Source organism: Dendrobium catenatum, unplaced genomic scaffold (genome assembly GCF_001605985.2).
Source record: "Dendrobium catenatum unplaced genomic scaffold, ASM160598v2 fragScaff_scaffold_1271, whole genome shotgun sequence".
Classification (NCBI taxonomy): Eukaryota; Viridiplantae; Streptophyta; class Magnoliopsida; order Asparagales; family Orchidaceae; genus Dendrobium; species Dendrobium catenatum.
In genome coordinates this window covers 253,390-273,806 of record NW_021319733.1, presented here as the reverse complement: position 1 = coordinate 273,806, position 20,417 = coordinate 253,390, and the positions used below count along the sequence as shown (strand labels likewise).

Sequence of the window (20,417 nt, the reverse complement as noted above, 5' to 3'; positions counted from 1 at the left end):
TATATACATAAATAGTATTTTCGTGAGCTCGTTCACAAACAAACAATCTATGATTCATCTTAAATTTATTCCTGAACATCTTAAACAAATAATCTTGCTAACATTGACAAATGTGAAATGTATTTTATTCTTGAACAAAATCATTCTATTGAAGGTATAAAATAAAATGAAATTAAATTTATAATATAAGCAATTGTCTATTTAAAATGAAAATATGATTAATCTATATGAATTTATTTATCAAGCTTATTCACGAGTTCTAAATCGATCACGAATCGAGCTTTTATCGAGCTTCTTATCAAGCTTAATGTCGAGCTTGTTCACGAGCTTCAAATGATGTTGTTCATGAACATAAATGAACCGAACATATTAGTATTCAAACTTGTTTATTTAAGGATCGATTATTTATTGTTCAAGTTTGTTTGTTTAGTTAGTTAAACGATCACAAACGAGTTTTAATTGAACCGAGCAACGAGTAGCTTGTCGAACATTTTGTTTTCTTGCAGCCCTACGAATAGCGATAAATTTGACAAGATCTGTAATGCGATGAACATTCAACGATGAACATTCAAAGAAATTTAGGTGATGAATACTGATTCTTTGCCATCAAGCAAGCATAGTTGTCAAGATTTAATCTAACAAAATCTAATAATAAAGGATACAACTACGATGGGTGTGGTTATTGCATATCATTGCCAGAGAGTCCATTTTCATAATCAAGCTGTTAAACCTTAGTAGTATTTATATTTTGGCACTCTTTAAAGCTGCAATTCGTGGCCTAAACAATCTTTTTTTCCTTACAACATAATTTTTCTCTGTTGTGGACTATCGATTTCTGGACTCGCCTAATATTTCAATGATTATCTTAAAGCAATTTGCTATCTTATCCTACGTAAAGTTTTGTTCAACTATAACATTCAATTAACCTTTCTTAACAATCTATGTTTTTAAGATTAATAACTTCTTAGCTTTCGAGTTTTACTATCAATTATTTATTGCAATTGATTTCCTTGTTCTTTAAAATTGTGCATCCATAACTATTCTTTATATTATGTGGTTAACGTTTTCTTTGAACCACCTTTCGAATTTTGTTAGCCTTTTGAGTGAAGTTTATTTGTAATTTAATAGCTTCATTTTTGAAAGCAATAAAATAATCTTTGTTCCTTAGAGTATATGTTCCCACTTGCAAGCTTATGTGGTAGTATGAAATATTTTATAGTTTCTTCCATCATGAATTTTTTCAGAGCTTGCTTAACTAGAGCCCATGTCCGTTTAAGTATCTTCCAAATGTTTTCATGTCTTCTTCTAATATATATATATTTCTAGTTCTTTCATTTATTGTCATTTTTTTTTCCAAACTATATATTCTTATCCAACTGTGGGAATATTTGCACTGATCCTACTAATGATGTCTTCCCTTATGATTAACTTAAAAGCAATCATCCTATCATTAAACTTATTTACCTCAACAAATTTATCAATTTGATTTTTTATGGCCACTATTTCTTTCCATTCCTATTGTGCCGAAGGAATTAGGAAATAAACACAAGGGTAGTGGGGAGCGGCAACATGGGAAAGATGGGGTTAAAGCTTGAGCTGTGCAGCTTTCTTATGACGAGTAGAAGTTTGGTTGAAAAGCTTTGAAACAACTTTATATGGATGTTTCTAGCACCTAGGAAGCAACGTATGCCATGTTGAATAATACTTTTGGTTTTACAGCGTTATCAAAGAATATGGAGCAATCCAACTTGATGCTTTTAAAAGGAGAAAAAGAAAGCAGAAAGGTTTTTTAGCCTCCTTTACTGGGTTGTTTTAAGTCATCTGATGGGTGATAGGTGGCGTGGTTGTGTTGCTGGGTGTTTCATCCATGTTCACTGCTTCTCTTATGAGGTGTGTGTTTAGCTGACTTAAATCTATCATGTTCCCTCTTTGTAAGGTTCTAGAACTTGTTTGGCACCTTCACACAACTTCTTGGACTGATTGTTTCATTCTTGTCAAGGCTCAATAGATGGCTCAGACAATAGAAAAGTTTGATCAAATTGGCCACTCAAATATTTGCAATTAATTTTGTATCTATGTTATTGTATATCATTTGCACATAATTCATTTTCATGATATAGGATGTAATTTTAAACTGGGTAATGTTATTGAAAAACTGAAGGACTTCTTATAATCTGTTATTTGTTGGGCAGATAGGTTGGAGATTTATTTTCTTCCCTTAAACATACCTTGGTCTTTTAAAAGCTTAGTTTTCCCTTGCTCATTTAACAATTTTAATTTCCTTGTGCGTGATCGCGAAATAATTGGCTGACAACTAGATTTCTAGCGTTGTATCAAGTCCAACTATAAACCTGCGATGATTTCATTTTATTGATTGTACATTTCTTGTAATTAACTGGTTTAGAATTTTCTTCAGAGCATTTGTTCCTGCTGTGTTGCTGGGAGAAGCAGAAGCAAAATTAAATGAGCAAATTTTGAAAAACCAAGAGCAACAAAATGTAAGGTGTTAAATTTCTTTTTAGTTTACATGTTAAAGTACTTGAATTAATAGATTATTCTAGATTTGATTCAGCAGCGGTCAAAGATGTTCCTCTTGGTATATTTCTTGTTATGTTGTTTCAAGTAATTAATTTGTTTCAATTAGATAAAATTTTGGTTAATGAATGTTTGCATCAGTCAACTGACAACCAACAGGTGGTTGGTGGCTATGAATAAGCATTATGTACAACCAAAAGTAATTGGTGGCTATGGAAATGCATTATGTTTTGAGTGTGAGGAATGATGGCTATGGGCAGGGTTTTGGAGAGGTTTAGGATATTTTTGAACCAGAAAAGTATGATTTATTATTCATTATCATTGTTAGTCTTATCTCAATGATTTGTTTAAGCTATTCTTTTTGCACGACTTCTAGCCAAGTTGCATTTGATCTCCTTTTTAATCCTCAATAATTTCATAGTAGTTTTATCTATTTAATTTACCAGTATATCTCCTACCTTCAAGCCCAAGCCATCTTAGTATATTTCTGAATAATTTCTTAATTCAATATTCTTCTTGCAAAGAATTAGTAGTACATCTACATATATATACTAAAAAGCTTTCTGATAAAAGAAATAACAGCTTAATTCTTTCTTAAAATTTAGGTAGCAAAATCATAGGAGAATAATTCTTTCCTAAAATTTAGAAATAGAATCATATGTGAAGATCACAATCGATCTCTCCTTTTATTCCTAAAAATATATTCCTAAAATAAATTCCCTAATTAGGAGACAAAATTATATGATACGATCACAATCAATCTCTCCTTTTATTCCTAAAAATATTTTCCTAAAATAAATTTCCTAACTTTAACTTTCAAATATTCAATACTCCCCCTCAAGCTGGAGAATATATATCATATAATTTAAGCTTACAAATTAAGTCTTCAAAGTTATATATAGGTAGAGCTTTGGTGAGGATGTCTGTAGCTTGTTGTTTTGTGGAGATATATGATGCACCGACACTTCTCCTCAAAAAGTTGTGTAGTGTTCGAGATGTATTTGACACAACACGCGTTTGACACTCCCCTGATATGTGTCGGACACACCAAAAGTGTCTGATTAAAAAAATATTAAATACATATTGAATATGCGTGTCCGACACGTTCTTAAATATTTTATGAATTTTTTTAAATATAATTTCTTGTATTTAATTTTTTTTTAATTTTTTAAAATATAAAAACTAAATTTCTTATTTCATATCCACAACACCAAATGAATCACCCGCACTCAATACCCCATTCAATGAATATTTTTATTTTCATTTCTCTTTGGCGGGTTGTGATTTTGGTTTCAGAACAATGCCCATTATCATTTCAACATTGACATCTGACGTCACTACAATATCGACATTTTAAAACCATCTCAATATCAAAGTCTGACACTGTTTTAATGTCCAACGTTAGCAATTTTTACACCCACAACTTGACAGCTCATCTTTATCCGACGTCTTCTTAACATTGACGACCAACGCCCTCTCAACATTGACGATAGACGCCCTCTTTACATTAACCCCCAATACTACATAACATAGATTCCTGACTCTTGATAGCGTTGTCGTCTCCTTTCTCGATGCTTGATACATGACATCGATGCCGGACTCTCGACATCTTAATATTAATAATTTTAAACACACATTGTAGTTAAACGACTTATTATTTTTAACTTATTTTTAATATTATGCTTATTCAATTTTTATACACTAGTTTTAAAATATAATAATTATTATACAATATCCAATCCGTGTCCTATATTTTCAACAATTGAAGTGTCCCGCGTCCGTGTCGCCGTGTCTGTGTATGTGCATCATAGGTAGGGTTGTATTTCAATTTAACAATCTCACTAGTCATCTTCTCTGTGATGGAGTGTCTGTCATTTCAACATGCTTAGTCATATCATGATGCACAGGATTCTTGGCTATCTTGATAGCTACCTAATTATCACACATCATTAGAATAGAACATGAACTCATTTGTCCTAATTTATTAAGAACCCTTTTTATCAAAATCCCTTCACAAATTTCTTGTGCCAATGCTCTGTAATCAGCTTCCGCTGTACTTTTGGCTACAACTGATTGCTTCTTACTCTAGACAAAAGATCCGTACCCAAAATTTGATCGTCTTTCAATAATATTTCCTGCCTAATCTGGATTTGAATACACTTCAGTGTCACGTTTCTCTATATTTTTGAAGAGCATGCCTTTCTCTAATGTCATCTCAAGTATATAAGAATCTTGTAGATTGCTTCCATATGCTCTTTTGTAGGACTATGCGTGAATTGACTTACAAAACTTATTGCAAAATCAATATCTGGCCGAGTGTTTGAAAGATAGATCAGGCCTTCAACATGTTTCTGATATCTCACTGTCTATTGTTGTACTTTTTTTTTCTTCTGATTGTCTATAGGAATATCAACAAGTTTGAATCCAAGCATACCGATATCCTTAAGAAGATTTAAAATATATTTTCTTTGAGAAACAACAATTCTTTTTCTTAATAGCCACTTTTATTCTAAGAAAATATTTAAAATCTTTAACTTCAAATTCTTTTGACAAACACTTCTTCAAATTTTCTAATTCCTCCACATCATATCTAGATAGAATAATATCATCAACTTGAGGCTTATTACTAATTTTTCTGTATCTAGACTTTTTCTTTTTATAATAATAAATTTATGTTTGATTGATTTTGTCTACTAGGTTGATTTTGACCTCAACATTATCGTTGTCGAGTCCGAAGCCCTGTATGAGGAAAGTGGAGAGTTACGTTAGGTAGTTGACAACCATCGTAAAACTTTTCAAACAATTATGACATGAATCTTTTAATAAATTGTGTTTTGCGAGGGCATTCTTTGGAAGTGCCACACTATATGACCTGAATGCAATGAAAAGTGGGAAGGGGTCACTGTATCGACGATTGAGTGCAGTTTTAAATAAGTGACGGTATGCAACGCCCTAGGACCAAATTTGGGAGAATTGTCTATCTTATATCTTAATTCTTTTACCAAAGCTACTAATTTTCATTTATTTAATAAAATTCAGCAAAATCAAAATATACATAAAAATATTTTACTATATTTACCATTTTTCAAAAATCAATTTACAATAGCTAGAAGTTCAATCATTACATCAAGAGTTCTTTTAATACTTTGACTACAAAAAGAAAATAAAACTAAACTTGCAAATCTTGTTCAGCCTCACTCCACTGTATCCTGACTCACTTCTGAAAACATAAAAAATTATATAATGAGCAGAAGCCTAGTTGGTTACCAGAACCTACCACTTTGTCCAATGCACGAAAGGCAAAATAATAATCATGTATTTAAAGTCATGTTATTGCAATATATTTTAGTAACTCGTGTAAAGCTAATGAATAATAAATTATTATACCCATATAATTGATTAGTAATCATTGACACAGTACTATCATAACATCATGAAAAAGCTATGAGAAAACTATCCAGTGAATCATTAAAGTAATGCAATATTTTGGTTTTATCAATGTGGGGTAACATCACGAGTATCATTTTTAAAACTTATTGTGTGCTTGCATAACATTGTCTGTGCCTATCCTTATGCTTGCATGTCATATCGTGCATGCTATATGTACCCCACAGGATTGTGTGCATCCTCTATCTATATCAGCATTAGTATCATCATGCATCATGTTTATCTATCTTGTCATTTATCATGTGCAAGGAAATACGTGTAATAGTGCAAGATTCATCTAATCATATTGATGCAGACATCCGATCATGAAAATTTTTAGAGGAGGAGACGACGATTGACGACCGAGATCATTCCACCTTATCTTAATTTGTAATTTTTATTTTTATTATGAATTTTCCGTTTTTACCCTTACTTAAGAGGGTCGTCATATGTAAGCCCTAGGGGCATATGTGTCTTGTTTTAGTTTTTCTTAGGCCTATATGTAGAGGCCCTTGCTTGTGTAATGTAATGTTGGATGATTAATAAAATTTAGTGTTTGCACTTGTGTTCTTTGGGAAGAATCTTGGGTGAAATTTCTATGGGAGGAATTCATAGCTTCCACCAGCTGCAGGATGTATCCGGGCTCGTGGCCTGAAGTCCCTTGGTGAAGGGCAACATAGTACCTGTTAGCTGCATCCGGGCTCGCGGTTGTATCTTTCTTTTCCTAGATCCTTTTCTCCTCCTCCCTTGACCGCCGACCAAAATCCCCCACTTTCCACTGGCTGATTCTCTCATAAACCCTCCAACTTCCATAAAACCGGCCTCCTTTTCTCCCTCCCCACGACCTTAGCTCCACCTCCAACACCCCCTGCCAACCTCCCTAGCTGCCGGTCTCACCAAACTGCCGGCCACCTTCTTTTCCCTTGGCTTTACAAATCTCTCTTCACATTCAAAGCTCTTTCCTATTTTAGCCCTTCTAACTTAGTAACAAATTGAAATTTAAAATTCAAATTAATTTGAATTTGAATTTGAATTTTGTTTCTAAATTAGGATTCTTATTTTAGGAAAGTATTTGAATTAGGTCCAGTTAATTATTTATTGGATGTGATCTAAATATTACTCCTTAATTTAAGGTTCTAATTAAAGTCATTTTTTAAATTCTTTTTCCATAACCTCTCCTCCCTCTTTTAATGTCGCTGGCCCCTTTCCCCCCTTCATCATCTTTGCCTCCAAAATTTGTATTCCCCTTTGATTACTTTCCTTTTATCAAACAATTTAAGTTAGGAAAATATTTGATTTCAAATTTTAAGTAATTTTGAATTTGAAATACTTTCCTAATTTAAGATAGCCTATTTTAGGAAAGTTACTTAAATTAAATTTAATTAGATTTTTAATTGGATTTGATTTAATTATTCCTAATATTTTGATCTCAACTAAAGCAAGAAATTCAAATATCAAATGTCCACTTTTTTCCCTTCTCGTTCTACATCAGTACATTCTCCTCAGGTGGGTTATCATATCGTCCCAAGGTATATCCGCTGACTTTGAGAAAGTTCGAGCAATTAATGAGTGACCAAAACCTAAGAATATCCGAGATGTTTGGAGTTTTCATGGACTGACCACATTCTATCGATGGTTTATCAGAAACTTTATCACTATAGTGGCCCCAATAATAGATTGCCTGAAGAAAGGAGAATTCCATTGGATTGCGGCTGCTACTAAAGCGTTTGAAGAAATTAAGAGACGAATGGTTGAAACCCCAGTTATGAGATTATCGGATTTTCCCCAAGTTTTCAAGGTAACCTGTGACGCTTCTGGAATTGGCATTGGAGTCCTTTCCCAAGAAGGACATCCGGTCGCTTATTTTAGCGAAAAGTTGAATGACATTAGACAATAATAATCTACCTATGACAAAAAGTTCTATGCTATTATTCAATATCTTAGGTATTGGAGACATTATCTACTTCTCCAAGAATTTGTCATCTTTTCGGATCATGAAGCATTATGATATATTAATTCTCAAAAGAAACTTAATGCCCGGCACGGAAGGTGGGTTGAATTCCTGCAAGAGTACACTTATACCATTAGACATAAAGCAGGATCTGAAAATAAGGCGGCTGACGCCTTAAGTCGTCAAATAATGATCACCCGTGAGATGAGAATTGAAGTGGTTGGCTTTGAGGGTATCTAATAAGACTATAAGGACTGCCCTGACTTTTATGAAATCTATAACTCCTTAACCTCTAGAAGTGACCGCACTATCAATGACTTCCTAGTAGAAGATGGGTACCTATTCCGAGCTCAAAAACTCTGTATTCCCAAAACGTCCTCCGGGAGGGTTGGCTGGTCACTTTGGATAATCTAAGACGATCAACGCCTTAGAGAACCGATTCTATTGGCCGAGTCTAAAGCGTGATGTTAGTTAACTATTGAGGAGATGCCACACCTGTCAACTCGCCAAGCAACACAAACAGAACACGGGACTCTACACTCCACTCACTGTCCCTAGTTGCCCTTGGCAATATGTGAGTATGGATTTCGTTCTTGGTCTACCTAAGACTGGGAAAACATGATTCTATTTGTGTAGTTGTCGATCGTTCCTCGAAAATGGCCCACTTCCTGCCTTGTTCTAAAACTTTTGACGCCTCGCGATTTGCCAAGCTTTATTTTGACGAGATCGTTAGACTTCATGGCTTACCAAAAATCATTGTCTCCGACAGAGATGTTAAGTTTACAAGCTATTTCTGAAAAATGCTATGGCACAAAATGGGTATGAAACTTTAATTTTCAGTGGCCTTCCACCCCCAGACTGATGGACAAACCGAAGTAGTTAATAGAAGCTTAGGAAATCTTTTAAGGACTTTGGTAGGCGAACATATTAGAAATTGGGATTCTAAGTTGCCTATTGCCGAATTTTCCTTATAACAACTCTGTTAACAAAACCACTGGCCTTAGTCCTGCTGAGATCGTGTATGGATACCTACCCAAACAACCCATTGATCTGATTCCCATGAGTCATAGAGTTAGAACATCAGAGTCTACATTTGCATTTGCATCTCATATTCAGGAGTTGCACAAATAAATTAAAAGGAAAATTGGACAAAATAATGCTAATTATAAATTTATTGCTGATCATAAAAGAAGATTTAAAGAATTGGAAGTTGGAGACTTTGTGATGGTGCGAATCCGTCTGGAGCGTTTTCCTCCAGGATCCGTAAAGAAGTTGCATGCGAGAAGCGCCGGACCTTTCAAGATAATTTCAAAGATAAGTAGTAATGCTTACGTGCTGGACCTTCCCAAAAGTTTTTACATTAATCCTGCATTTAACATAGAAGATCTAGTAACCTTTGAGGAACCAGAGTTTAGCCCTAAGAATCCACTTGCAAATGAGCCTTGTGCGACCCCACCTGGTGAGATCTTGAGCCTACCTCCACTCCCCAATTTGCCTCAATTACCCAATGCGGGGAAGATCGAAGTCATATTAGATGATGAGATCATTGCCACGAAAGAAGGGGGACGTCGAAGATACTTAGTTCACTGGAAAGGGACCCCGACGACAGAGGATACATGGGTTGATCGAGAGGAGCTGCTGAATTTAGACTAGACTTCCTAGAGTGGTACGAGAGCTCTGTGGACACTCACTCGATAGGTTCGAGTTTTCTTCCACATGGGGAGAATGATGAGGACATTGACAGACGCTATCAACAAGTTTTATCGACGACGGAATCGCAGATCTACGACTACGATTCAATGCCTTTACTTTTGATGCATTTCTTCATGTTATGTTTTATTTAGTTTGTTGTTTTCCAAATTACCCTTTGGGGAAGTGTCTTGTTATTGTAGCACAGAGGATAATTTCGTACTTTTTCTTTTTCATGATTGAGACCTATATATATATAGTGGTCTAATGTGTTGTAAGATTTTTGATGAATGATTAATGAAAATTTTCCTTTGTTTAAAAAAAAAATCCCTTATTTAAGTTGTCCTTAATTTGGAAATATTTTAAATTCTAATTTGAATTTCAAATCCATCCTCATTAATTACATTATTTTTGGAAACCTCTTTCATTAAGTTAATTAATCAAAATTGATTGATTAATTAATCCTTGATTCCAATTTCATTTCACTATCATTACTTTCCTAAATTAGCTTCAGTCTTATTTGGGAAGTTTTCGAATTCAAATTCAAATGAATTTGAAATTTAAATTCTTTCCTAAATAACATATATCTATTTTAGGAAATCCTTCAATCATATTAAATCTAAAATTATTTTAGATTTAACTCTCCAATCTCCCATGAATGCATGGATCCACATACATTGTATGTGGACACCTTTCCTTTTCCCTCCTCTTTAGGCGGGCCCCGCTCTCTACCCTATTTTAATTATTTCCTTGTTAAGGAATTCAATTAAAGGAATAATTAACCACCTATTTATCATTCCCTCCATCTTATTTGAATTTCAAAATTTAAATCCCTTGATTAAAGGAAATCTGAAATTTAATTTCAGATTTTTAATCTTATTATCTTCCCCCACCCCCTCCGTTCTACATCAATTTAGTATCAGAGCATGGTTGCTCACCCGGGACCCGAACTTGACGGAGTCGAGCTCTTTTCCACCCCTGGAGAATGATGCGGACATCCAACCGTCCATGCCTATTCAAGGAGCTAAAGTTCGACGGCCGTGATCATCCTACGTCATCTTAAGTTTTTATTTGTAATTTTTATTTTAATTATGCATTTTTTTGTTTTTACCCTTAAGGGTCTAATCTTTTGTAAGCCCTAGGAGCCTGATCGTCTTATTTTAATTTTTTATTTATTTTTGAGGCCTATATATAGACGTTCTTGTTAGTGTATTGGTATGATGGATTATTAAGAAAAGAAATTTGTTTTGCACTTTTGTTCTTGGGAGGACTTTAGTGGGAATCCCTATAGAGGGAATTGTGATTTCCACCAGCCGCAGGATGGGTCCGGGCTCGTGGCTTGAAGTCCCTCGGTGAAGGGCATCGTATCACCCGTCAGTCTTCAAAAGAGTCCAAGGCTCGCGGTTCTATCTCTTTTTTCTTTGTTTTGTTTTTCCTTATTTCCCTAAACCACCACCTCCTCAAGCCCTCCACTAAGGCTTCGATCCTCTCGCCCCCTTCACTTTCACAACATCGGCCTACACCAGCCCCTCCCTTCCTCCCCTTCCCCTTGGTTGAAATCCACAGTGGCTCAATCCACCCGCTGGCCACCTCCTTCCCTAGCCCAACTTCCCTCAAAAAAAAAAAAGAACCCTCTTTTCTTATTTAAGTTGTCATTAATTTGAAAATATTTTAAATTCAAATTAATCTAATTTGAATTTCAAATCCATTATCATTAATTACATTATTTTTGGAAACCTCTTTCATTCAATTAATTAATCAATTCTGAAATTGATTGATTAATTAATCACTTGATTCCAATTTCATTTCACCATCATTACTTTCCTATATTAGCTCCTGTCTTATTTGGAAAGTTTTTGAATTCAAATTCAAATGAATTTGAAATTTAAATTCTTTCGTAAATAACATACATCTATTTTAGGAAATCCTTCAATCATATTAAATCTGAAATTATTTCAGATTTAACTCTCCAATCTTTCATTAATGCATGGATCCACATACATTGTATGTGGACACCTTTCCTTTTCCATCCTCATTAGGCGGGCCCCGCTTTCTCCCCTATTTTAATTATTTCCTTGTTAAGGAATTCAATCAGGGGAATAATTAACCACCTATTTATCCTTCCATCCATCTTATTTGAATTTCAAAATTTAATTCCCTTGATTAGAGGAAATCTAAAATTTAATTTCAGATTTTTATTCTTATTATCTTCCCCCACCCTCTCCGTTCTACATAGCATATAATGTTTTCCTATATCTTGTATCTTGTCATGTCACATATCAATGTTAGGTGGAATGTCTAGTGGCTATTTTATAAGAGTCGTCACTTCTGCCCATTGATGTATCTTGTCCACATGTAACTCCTAATATTATATATTGTATTGGGATTACACCATAAACCTAATATTCAAAGGGAAGTTTGTCGGCCCACCCTCATGTTTGGGGTATCTTACTCTAGCCAACCTAAAGCATTCTATTAGTCATTCTTTCTTGTAATTTCACGCACCTATGCCATATAATAATAATAATAATAATATATGCATCATACATTATATAGGTGTTCAATACAATTAATGTGTTGAGCATAATTTTACACTACCAGTATACACACCTTATCAATAGTGTCTTAATGTCAGTATTCATGCATGTCATATAAATTGCATCAGATGCATGTCATGCCAAATGCACTACTTTACTATGCATGCTGTGCATACCTCCTCCATTCTAGATATAACAATTCCTACTTATTCTGTACCTACTTTTATGTGGATCTTTTCAATAAAAAGGTTGTACATGCAAAATGAATCAGTGAAATTTCAATATGATAATGCAAAAATGCTTAGAATGATGATACCTAATACATATCAAAAGTTATATGGTTGAAACTTGTTAAATTGGGGGATACAACATTTTAACCAAATTAATGAGAGATAGAACACTGAAACTCAGAACCAGTGGAAACATGAATAGGATTTGAGTTACCTACAAGATCATGAGAACTTCCACAATTGGGAGGACAGACAAAAATCATCCAACAACTTTCTCTTTCATTTCTCTCCCATATTCTCCTCTCTTCTGCTTTCTTCTTCTTCCCGGCCAAGCAACCAAGAAACGAGAGTGGGGATTATGGAAGGGATATTTATATTAAATATGTATAAAAACATCTGTGAGTGTTTGGTGCCGTAGAACCAGAGGTCATAGTGCAACAATGTTGCATGTTGAATTCTGAGTTGCTTTAGAACAAAGAAAACGGCGCCACAACGCTGATCCAGCCAAGCATCGCTGCGCCTGCACAACCAAACCACATATGCAGCGAGGCCTGCATTGCTGCTTTCGCAAGTACAATGCTGTGATTCTCCCCCAACAAAACTCTCATGCATGCAAAGTTTCTTGATACAATTTACAGGTTATTAATACTTATTTAATCATGTAAACATTAAGGTTCTTATAGGATTCCCCCATTATGGATAGATGTGGGAAAATAAGCTAGTCCCCAAAATTAGAATTTGGATAAGAACATGGAATATTGGTACTCCTGCATGCAAATTATTAGAATTTATAGATATTATTATTCATGTGAAGATAAATTCTATGTATTCAGGAAATTAAATAGGTTTAGGAGAATGTTAAAGAGATTTATTGTTTATTGGGTTGTCAAAACCGGGTCACGGATCAGGTTGGGGTCCAACCGAAATTGACCGACACTATTCGGGTCAACCCGAACCCGATCCACATAGTTCTCTCTTCGACGACATTCCTTTCCAATCGGAATCGAAGTTACAACATTTTGATGGAAGCGATGATGGGAGTTTGCTTGCTGTGAAGAAAACTTTCTCCCTTTCGTGTGCTGTTCGACTTCGCTCCTTGGACGAAGTTCCCTTCTATTCAGATTAGAATTTACAACATTTTAATCGGAAGCAACGACTAGAGTTAGCTTGCTATGAAGAAAACTTTCCCCCTTTGGTGCGCTGGTCGACTTCGCTACTTGGACGACATTCCCTTCCATTCGGATAAGAAGTTACAACATTTTGATCGGAAACAACGATGGGAGTTCACTTGCTGTCAATGAAACTCTCTCCCTTTCGTGCACTTCTTCGTTTGGGTTCGGGAGCCTGCTTTAGCTAATGATTTATTATTGTTAATATTTTATTTAAAAAAAAGATGAACATCTCATCATTTATAAAAGTGGACATTGTAAAATTCAGATTAATTGCTTTTTCATAAGAAAAATAGATTGTTTAAGTTGTAGAAATTTTAAAGTGATTTCGAGTGAAAATTTATGTATGCAACATCGCTTATTAGTTTTGGATTTTAAAATGAAAGGATGTAAAATGAAAATAAAGTAAAATATTATAATATTATCTTAGGATTAGATAGGAGTATTTAAAGAATGTAAATAAAAATAATTTTGAGAGTATGATTCAGCATCTTAAGATTTTGGTTGTTCATGAGGAAGCATGTTATATAGGAAAAAAAATTGTAAGTGAGATTAAAAATGTTGCAAAGTATGTGTTTGGAGAATCAAAATGAAAAACTTCTAATAGTAGAAGCCATTAATAATGGAATTTAAATGTTTAATAAATGATAAAAAATAAGAAGTTTGTTGTAAAAATTGATTTTGATGAAAAATCTTAGAAAATTTTGATAGATATAAAGGGGATCACAGGGAGCTTAAAAAAGTATTATGTGATGCAAATAATTTTGTTTTTAATGATTTATATAAAATGTTAGGTACTAAATAGGGTGAAAGATACATGTTTATGTTAGCTAAGTAAAGAGATAGGAGAAGCAACGATTTATTTCAAATAAAATGTATTAAGGATGAAGGTTAAAAAGTGTTTTTTATAGAAGAGCATATTTAATATAAGTGGATGAGTTATTTCGATAAACTTTTCAATGAAGTTTGTGAGAATGTGATTATTTTAGTGATCTTAGCACCCTAAATGTAATGGAGATTTTTGATTTTATTGTCGTTTTATAAAATTGAAATTGGAGAGGTTTTAAAGAAAATGAAGTATGAAAAAACAGTGGGACTTAGCATGGCTTTAAACTTTTTAATATTATTTTGAAGACTAAAAAGTTGCCAGAGAGTGGAGAAAGTGTACGGTGATTCGTATTTTTAAGAATAAATGTGATGTATAAAAGTGTGTGAATTATAGAAGAATTAAATTGATGTGTTATGTATTAATATTATAAAAGAGAGTAACTGAACGTAAGTCACTATATGATGCTAAAGTTTCTCAAAATCAATTTGGATTCATGCCAGGTGGATCTACGATTGAGGTTATATATTTGCTAAGAGGTTTGATGGAGAAGTTTAAAGAGAGCAAGGAGGATTCACATATGATTTTTATTTATTTTGAGAAGTGCTCTGTAGATTTCTAGAAAAGAGAGAACTTGATAATGATTATATTCAAGTTATTAAGGATATGTATGCATGAACTTTTATTAGTGTTCAAACACATGATGGTTTGATTAGGTATTTTTCTATTTCAGTTGAATAACACCAAGGATTAGTTTTAAACCCATATCTTTTTTGCTTTAGTCATGGATGTTCTTAGTAGACATTTGCAAGAGGATGTATCTTCGTGTATGCTTTTTCCTGATGATATTCTTCTTGTTGATAAGACTTGATAAAGAGTTAACGAAAAACTTGACCTATAAAGGTTGATCTTAGAGTCTAAAGGTTTTTGTTCAAGTAGATCTAAGACTGAATACATGGAGTGTAATTTTACTAGTAATAGATCTAGTGTTGGGATTGTGTTATTGGGTGATCAAGTCATAAAAAAGAGTACATGTTTTTGTTGAATATATATATATATATACCGACATCAGTTTTAAAATATACCCACGTTAATTTTGTCCGAATTGAATAACCCAATCTTCTTAACGTTATGAGAGCAACGACCCAATCTTCTTAACGTTATGAGAGCAACGATGGCCTCAATTCATGTATATATATATATATATATACCGACATCAGTTTTAAAATATACCCACGTTAATTTTGACCGAATTGAATAACCCAATCTTCTTAACGTTATGAGAGCAACGATGGCCTCAATTCATGTAAAAGAGAGGAAGAAACATAACAGGGGACTCACGGGTTTTGGATTGCTCTGTTCGTCGATTTCTTGCTCTCGACACCTCTCGACTTCGGCTCTCGTTCTCCTTCGTCTCCCGCTTGATCCCCCTCTCTCCTGTTTGCATTACATCACACCACCCACCTTTAACTTGCTCGAGCCTAATCGAACAGGCGTTTCGAAGGCAGCCTTCCACTCGGCCTAAGTACCTCCTGGGCAACCCGAACGACACCAAAACCCCGATCCAGCCCTTCCGTCTGTCACCCACAATCGCGACTCACATGCGAGCCCATGACTTTCGTCCGTCTCGCACACAAACGAAATCCATTCCATTGTTGATCAAACCCTACAAAATCCCACAGTAGCTCCTGTTGACTCTTGGGCTGCTGCAATTTTTCTGCTGGTTTTCCTCCCACGGGTTGCTGCTGACCCTTCGGTTTGCTGCCCTCTTTATTACCGTGGCCCCCTTTTTACCTTGAATTGAACTTACCTGCTGGAACCCGAAAATTGCCTGCTGGTTTCCTGTGCTCGGCTGCTGGAACCGTGGCCTCCTTCCTTGTATTTTGCTGTGCCGTTTGGGATTTCAGTAAAGTGACTATTGGTCTTTCATTTCCCTCATTTATTTGGGTATTTGAAGATATTTTGGGGCTGTTTTGGGACAGATTTTTGGACAGTTTTTGGGATTGATTTGGTGGCTGTTTGGGGAGAATTTCAAGAGTTTTTTACTGTTTTCTGTGCAGTTTTAAGGTGCCTTTTGACCTTATATTTTCAGCTTTTAATTAATATTTTGGGCTGTTTATATTCCCCTTTCATGCCTATATATAGAGAATGTTTTGTGGCTAATTTAGGTGTGTTATAATGTGATTTTTGGGACAAAACCTGAGAGGTTTTTCTTGGAAAAAGCTTGAGAGCTTTGTTCCACCTCTTCTTCTTCTACTTCTATGGAAATCTTGCGAGCTCTTTCCAATCTTCGTCTTGGCTTCTAACCTCTTTTGTCTCTCCGCAAGTATCCACTCCATTGTATCCTTCTTCTCAAGAAAATGCAGTTTTAGGATTGATGTTTAAGTCATGTTTGTGTCAAAGTTTGTAAGCGTCCAAGTTGTAAGCGTCGTTTGTAAGAGTTTTTGTTTGTAAGTCCTTTTATGATATAAAAAGTTTTATGTTTGTTTTAATTTGTCTAGTTTTATGAGTTCTTGATATTTTCTAGATCCTAGAAAGAGTTTTTTCTTTTGTGATAAAAAATTTGGGTCCCTCTCCCAAATTTTTGATTGCATCAATTTTTCTTTTGAGCAAGAACAATTTTAGTTATCTCCGTTCATTATGTATGTATAAGATGCTGGTGAGAACTGTAATACTTTATGGTGCAAAATTTTGGTCATTAAAAGAGAAGCATAAAATTAAGTTTCTGTGTTGCAGAGATGATGCTTAGGTTAATGGGTGGCTTTGCACTTAGTGACAGAATGTGAAACAAGTATATACTTGACAAGGTTGGAGTAGCTTAAGTGGAAGATAAGATGAGAGAGAGTCTCCTTAAATGGTTTGTTCATAGAGAACTCAGTCCTTCCGATGATCCTGTTAGGAGAGTAGATGTATTAGATCCGTCCTATGTTAAAAAAATAGAGGTGAACTTAAAAGGACTTAGTTAGAAAGTATTAAAAATGATAGGTTTTATTAGATTTAATTGAGAAGTTGACTCTTAGTAAGATACAATGGAGAAAAAAAAGATTCATGTAGTAGACCCACGGAGTGGTATAAGGCATGTTGTTATTATTGGTTAATTTTGACCTCATCTATTGCATAATTTGTTGGCTTGGTGGAGACAATGGAATGAGAATGATCATTTTTTATTTGTTCGCATCCTCTTCTTTCATTGGGAGTTAAATCCTTTACATTCTATAAATAATTGTAATTGTCTAGTCCCCCAACCAAATTGTTGTGCTAAGACCAATCAACTATGTGGACATGGAAATCACTTTTTAAGCTGGTTTGGGACAATTCCATGAATTGCAGTATAAAACCCTTGTGAAATAAGAAAAAATTTCGAGTCACCTTAGCTTTAAATGAATGGCGAGTCACTGACGAGGGTTTTAGGCCGATCTAAATTAAAATTGTGGACTCTCCATCTCTTCCTTTTTTACATGCAACTAGCCCCATTATTGTGTTCTCTAGTGAAATCTTGCGGCTTCCATGCTTTATTGCCGTTGAAGGTTTTGGAAATTTCGGTAGAAGTGAAAGGGTATAGATACAAGAAGTGAAAGGGTATAGATACAAGAGGGTTATGCATGGTGTGTGCGGCTGTGTGCAAAATCTGGGTTGGGCGAGTGCCTCCAGGATTGAATGCCACATGAGGGAGATTTATTAGGTTTTCTTTTTTGCTTTGTTACTGCCAGCCAATTTACAGACATTAATGTTGTGGATATATAAGATTGTGTTGGATTCGGGGGGCTCAAGAAGTTATAGGTAAGCATTTCTTCCTTTTTTTTTTAAAATAAAATTATAATAATAAATGGAATTAAATAATACAAAAGAATTGTAAATCATTTTTTGAGTGTTTTTTCATTTCATGTGTCTCAATTTGCGTGCCATCAACTCACATGAGAGCAAACTTTATGTTTTAACTTGTGGCGTGAACTATAAGCAATATTAGTGTTATTTCTAGTTAATTTTAATGTTCCGACACATCGAGACAATGTGCTCCACAAACGGACAATGTTTGGATCACTTCACACAACTTCGCTTCTGTAGACTAGCGTTTTCGACTGCATTTTCTTGAATTGATCACGAGAGGTCCTTTTTTGATAATTTCGATGTTCTAGATTTAATGATGTGATACATTTCATGAACAAACAATGTTGGGGGTGATTTCGCACGACGTAGTGTCTGTAGACTATCGTTTTCTTCATTTGTTCGATTGAGTCGAGTGTGGGTGGTTCATCTTGCTTAAATTCAGACATCTTGAATGTGTCTATTTATACTGTTTCATTAATGGCGGTGTTCAAATGATTTCGGTTGCGAAAGTGGCTTCTCGAACTCGTTACATGTGATGTCGTTTTCGTCGAATGTGCTCGACTCCATGGAGGTCAACAATGAAATTTGGCCACAAGTCTAGCTGTTGCTACTTTTTATGTTATCTATTTTTTTAATAATTTTTCTCTTGCTAAAATTAACATCTTAGCCTTTTTTTTAGGGAACCTTCCATATTCTTCTACTATCTTTTACAGTTGTAGTGACTGTTCTTTTAGAAGTGGCTTTTTGGGGGGAAAAAAAAACACTTCTGGGCTTTGCTTTGTTTTAAGAATTGTTTATTGACCTCAGGAAGTTGCATTGTAAACCATATATTCTTTGCTTGGCCATTTTGATAAGATAACTACCACGTCTGCATGTTTAGTGAGGGCAATCCTGTTTATCTTTTTTACATACCCCATCATTTTGGTAGTAATTGCTGCCACGTTTTTTCCTCTTTGATATGTTTTTCGGATGTATTCTTATAATATTTATACTGCAATATTGTGTCGCTGTGTTTGGCAGATTATTTGTTGACTCTGTATGTTGTTTGGAATATTTTCTTATAAACTCATTTATTTTTATTAAGGAACATGCTCTAGAGCCAGAAAATGTAGTGCAAGAGAATGTTGAAGTCAATGTAGACACAGAATTGTCCCTTGATGGGAAAGCAGATGAAAAGGCTAAAGATGAAGAAAAAGACAAGGAAAAAGGTAAAGAGGCCGAAAAAGAGAAACATAAAGTGAAGGAATCCGAGAGGAAAGGGGATGAGAAGGATAAGTTGAAAGCTCTTGATGGTGCAAGTTTGGATGCTCTGTTGCAAAGACTTCCAGGTTGTGTAAGCCGTGATCTTATTGACCAGCTAACGGTAATGGCCATTAACTTAGTGGAATATAACGATGTACGAAGTACAAGCTTACATAATAAAATATTTTTTATCAGGTGGAGTTTTGCTATTTAAATTCCAAAGCAAATCGGAAGAAGCTTGTACGGGCTTTGTTTAATGTTCCTAGAACGTCTTTAGAGTTATTGCCATACTATTCTCGCATGGTTGCAACGTTATCAACGTGTATGAAGGATGTTCCAAGTATTCTTGTATCATTGCTCGAAGAGGAGTTCAACTTTTTGATAAATAAGAAGGTTTGTTTGTGTACATGTATTTTTACTATGCTGTTGTTTGCTGATGATAATGATTCACATTGCATCATTGGACTTAGCGGCGTTGTTTCTTCCAGGATCAAACAAATATTGAGACGAAGATAAAGAATATCAGGTTTATTGGCGAGCTGTGCAAATTTAGAATTGCACCTTCAGGTCTTGTTTTTACTTGCTTAAAGGTATGTTGATGAGCTTACATGGTTTGCAATATTTCTTCACGCTTACACAATAATGAGGCATTTGCTGGTACAGCAAGAAAAGCTTGAATTGTAAATTTCACTAGAACAATGTTACTATAATTAGTGACAAACTTCTTACGTTCATAAATGTGAACTTTGTAAATAATGGTGGAGTTTAGAAAAGTCAATGTAAGCACAAATTAAAATTTCTGTTTCTTAGCCCTCCAATACCCGTTGTCATAAGTTTGAGCTATGGACTTTTTTGTGAGAGGAGCGTTGTATATTTTTTCTTCTTGGTAATATATTAAAATTGCTGATGTGAAACTAGGTTCGTCATTATTTATTAATAAAAGTTTTATTAGTCCAGTTCCTTTTAAAAGTTACGCATGTCCTT

The 20,417-nt window shown here is 34.6% G+C and overlaps 1 protein-coding gene across 7 annotated transcripts in view; it reads left to right on the top strand.

Annotated features, from left to right (window-relative positions):
- The window catches only part of LOC110100855 (regulator of nonsense transcripts UPF2), a 59,311-nt gene that overhangs the window by 21,141 nt on the left and 17,753 nt on the right, over nucleotides 1-20,417 (top strand). For all 7 annotated transcript variants that reach the window (XM_020828553.2, XM_020828552.2, XM_028699388.1 and 4 more), the window contains 4 exons: nucleotides 2,417-2,498; nucleotides 19,276-19,554; nucleotides 19,629-19,826; nucleotides 19,922-20,023. In XM_020828553.2, coding sequence (XP_020684212.1) covers nucleotides 2,417-2,498; nucleotides 19,276-19,554; nucleotides 19,629-19,826; nucleotides 19,922-20,023 — 661 coding nt within the window. The remainder of the gene's footprint in view (nucleotides 1-2,416; nucleotides 2,499-19,275; nucleotides 19,555-19,628; nucleotides 19,827-19,921; nucleotides 20,024-20,417) is intronic.